A 1,373-nucleotide genomic window follows, 5' to 3' on the forward strand; every position below is an offset into this window, starting at 1 on the left:
TGTTGTTTTCTTCAAAGTAATTTGATATTATAATGTACTTTATCTTATTTTATACTAAATGTCTTATTGTTTTGTATTTGTCTTGTACTATTTACTTTATTTCTTATATTTTACCATCTGCTTATACTATTTAGTTTCTATTTTTTCTTATATTAGCATCTTGATTATATATCATCTATTATCTGTCTATATACATCTCATTGTTTTGTAATTTTTTCTTTCTTGATATTTTTTTTTTTATACATTTTTTTCCTTTTTTGGAGAAGTAGTATTTCAACAATCATTGTAAATTTGCAGTGGAAGGAAATATTTTGAATTTTAACCCAGAAATTGCAACAACAACTGTAGGTAAGTAAATCTGAAGTAAAAATCATTTAACCATGTGAAATACAAATAAAGAAGCTATTATATCCCATAAAACTTTTATTAATAGATTTATTAACAAAATTTTGATCGTAATCTATTCTTTTCTAGATGATTTGAAAAACATCTTGGAAGGTAAAGGTTCATCATAAATTAAGGAGATTCTAAAGTGATTCTGCCTTAGCGACTGAATTAAGGTTGCACAACGTTTTACATTAAATAAATATTACTACGAAAAGCCGTAAATTTAATCGATAAAGCTGAATCATTTTATGATCTCCTTAAACTTCAGAAAAATAATAAAATGTTTCAACATCATAAGATATGTTGATCTCTTTACAGAAAAAGTTTCCATTATCATTAGAGCCATAGCAAAACTTCAAGTAACTCTGCGTGTTATTGAAGAACATCTTCAAAATCTGAGTACTACTCACATTAACAAACATCAATCAACTCGCGTTGATGAAATCCAATGGCCTATATCTCTTCAAAAAACCGAGGAAATTACTACATTTGATAAAAAACTGAAAGAGGAGCAAAACTTGTGTTCTAGCTTTGTTAGTACTTGGAAACATTTGAAAATTAATTTCTCTCCTTAACATATAAATTGCATGATAATGAATGATTGATAAAACTTTTTTCCAGGTTACTTTTTTACGAGATATTGGAGGCAATGGCCCAAAAGAACACACTCAGCGTTGTTTGCGAAGAGTTTTTAGCAATAATGTTGCAAAACAATGCTCGTGGTTTGGATTGAGAAACAATTACAAACTTTGTGATCTGAAAATCATACAGTGTATAAATGGTGGTTGTTAAATTTTTCTCTTTATGCATGCGAATATATCGAGACACTTATATGCTTATAAATTCATAATCATAAATACATTATAACAGATGTAATTAAAGACAAGTATTGCAATAATACTGCAAAAGAGTTCGAAAATACTGTCAGCGAATGGTTCCGACAAGGCAGTCAGCGACATGCTAGAGAAATTGAACAAGCTAAAAAA

General features: G+C 28.1%; 1 protein-coding gene across 1 annotated transcript; it reads left to right on the top strand.

The window, feature by feature from the left end:
- Positions 1-7: 7 nt before the first annotated feature.
- Positions 8-1,364, top strand: LOC109862978 (the record flags this gene model as incomplete). The annotated part of the gene is made up of 6 exons (XM_020443154.1): positions 8-16; positions 298-348; positions 475-498; positions 706-920; positions 1,009-1,171; positions 1,258-1,364. Coding segments are annotated over exons 1-6 (561 nt in total), but the record flags the coding sequence as incomplete, so codon positions are not given.
- Between the last annotated feature and the right edge of the window lie 9 nt (positions 1,365-1,373).

This window comes from Pseudomyrmex gracilis, unplaced genomic scaffold (genome assembly GCF_002006095.1).
Source record: "Pseudomyrmex gracilis isolate BER0280 unplaced genomic scaffold, ASM200609v1 scaffold_2804, whole genome shotgun sequence".
Classification (NCBI taxonomy): domain Eukaryota; kingdom Metazoa; phylum Arthropoda; class Insecta; order Hymenoptera; family Formicidae; genus Pseudomyrmex; species Pseudomyrmex gracilis.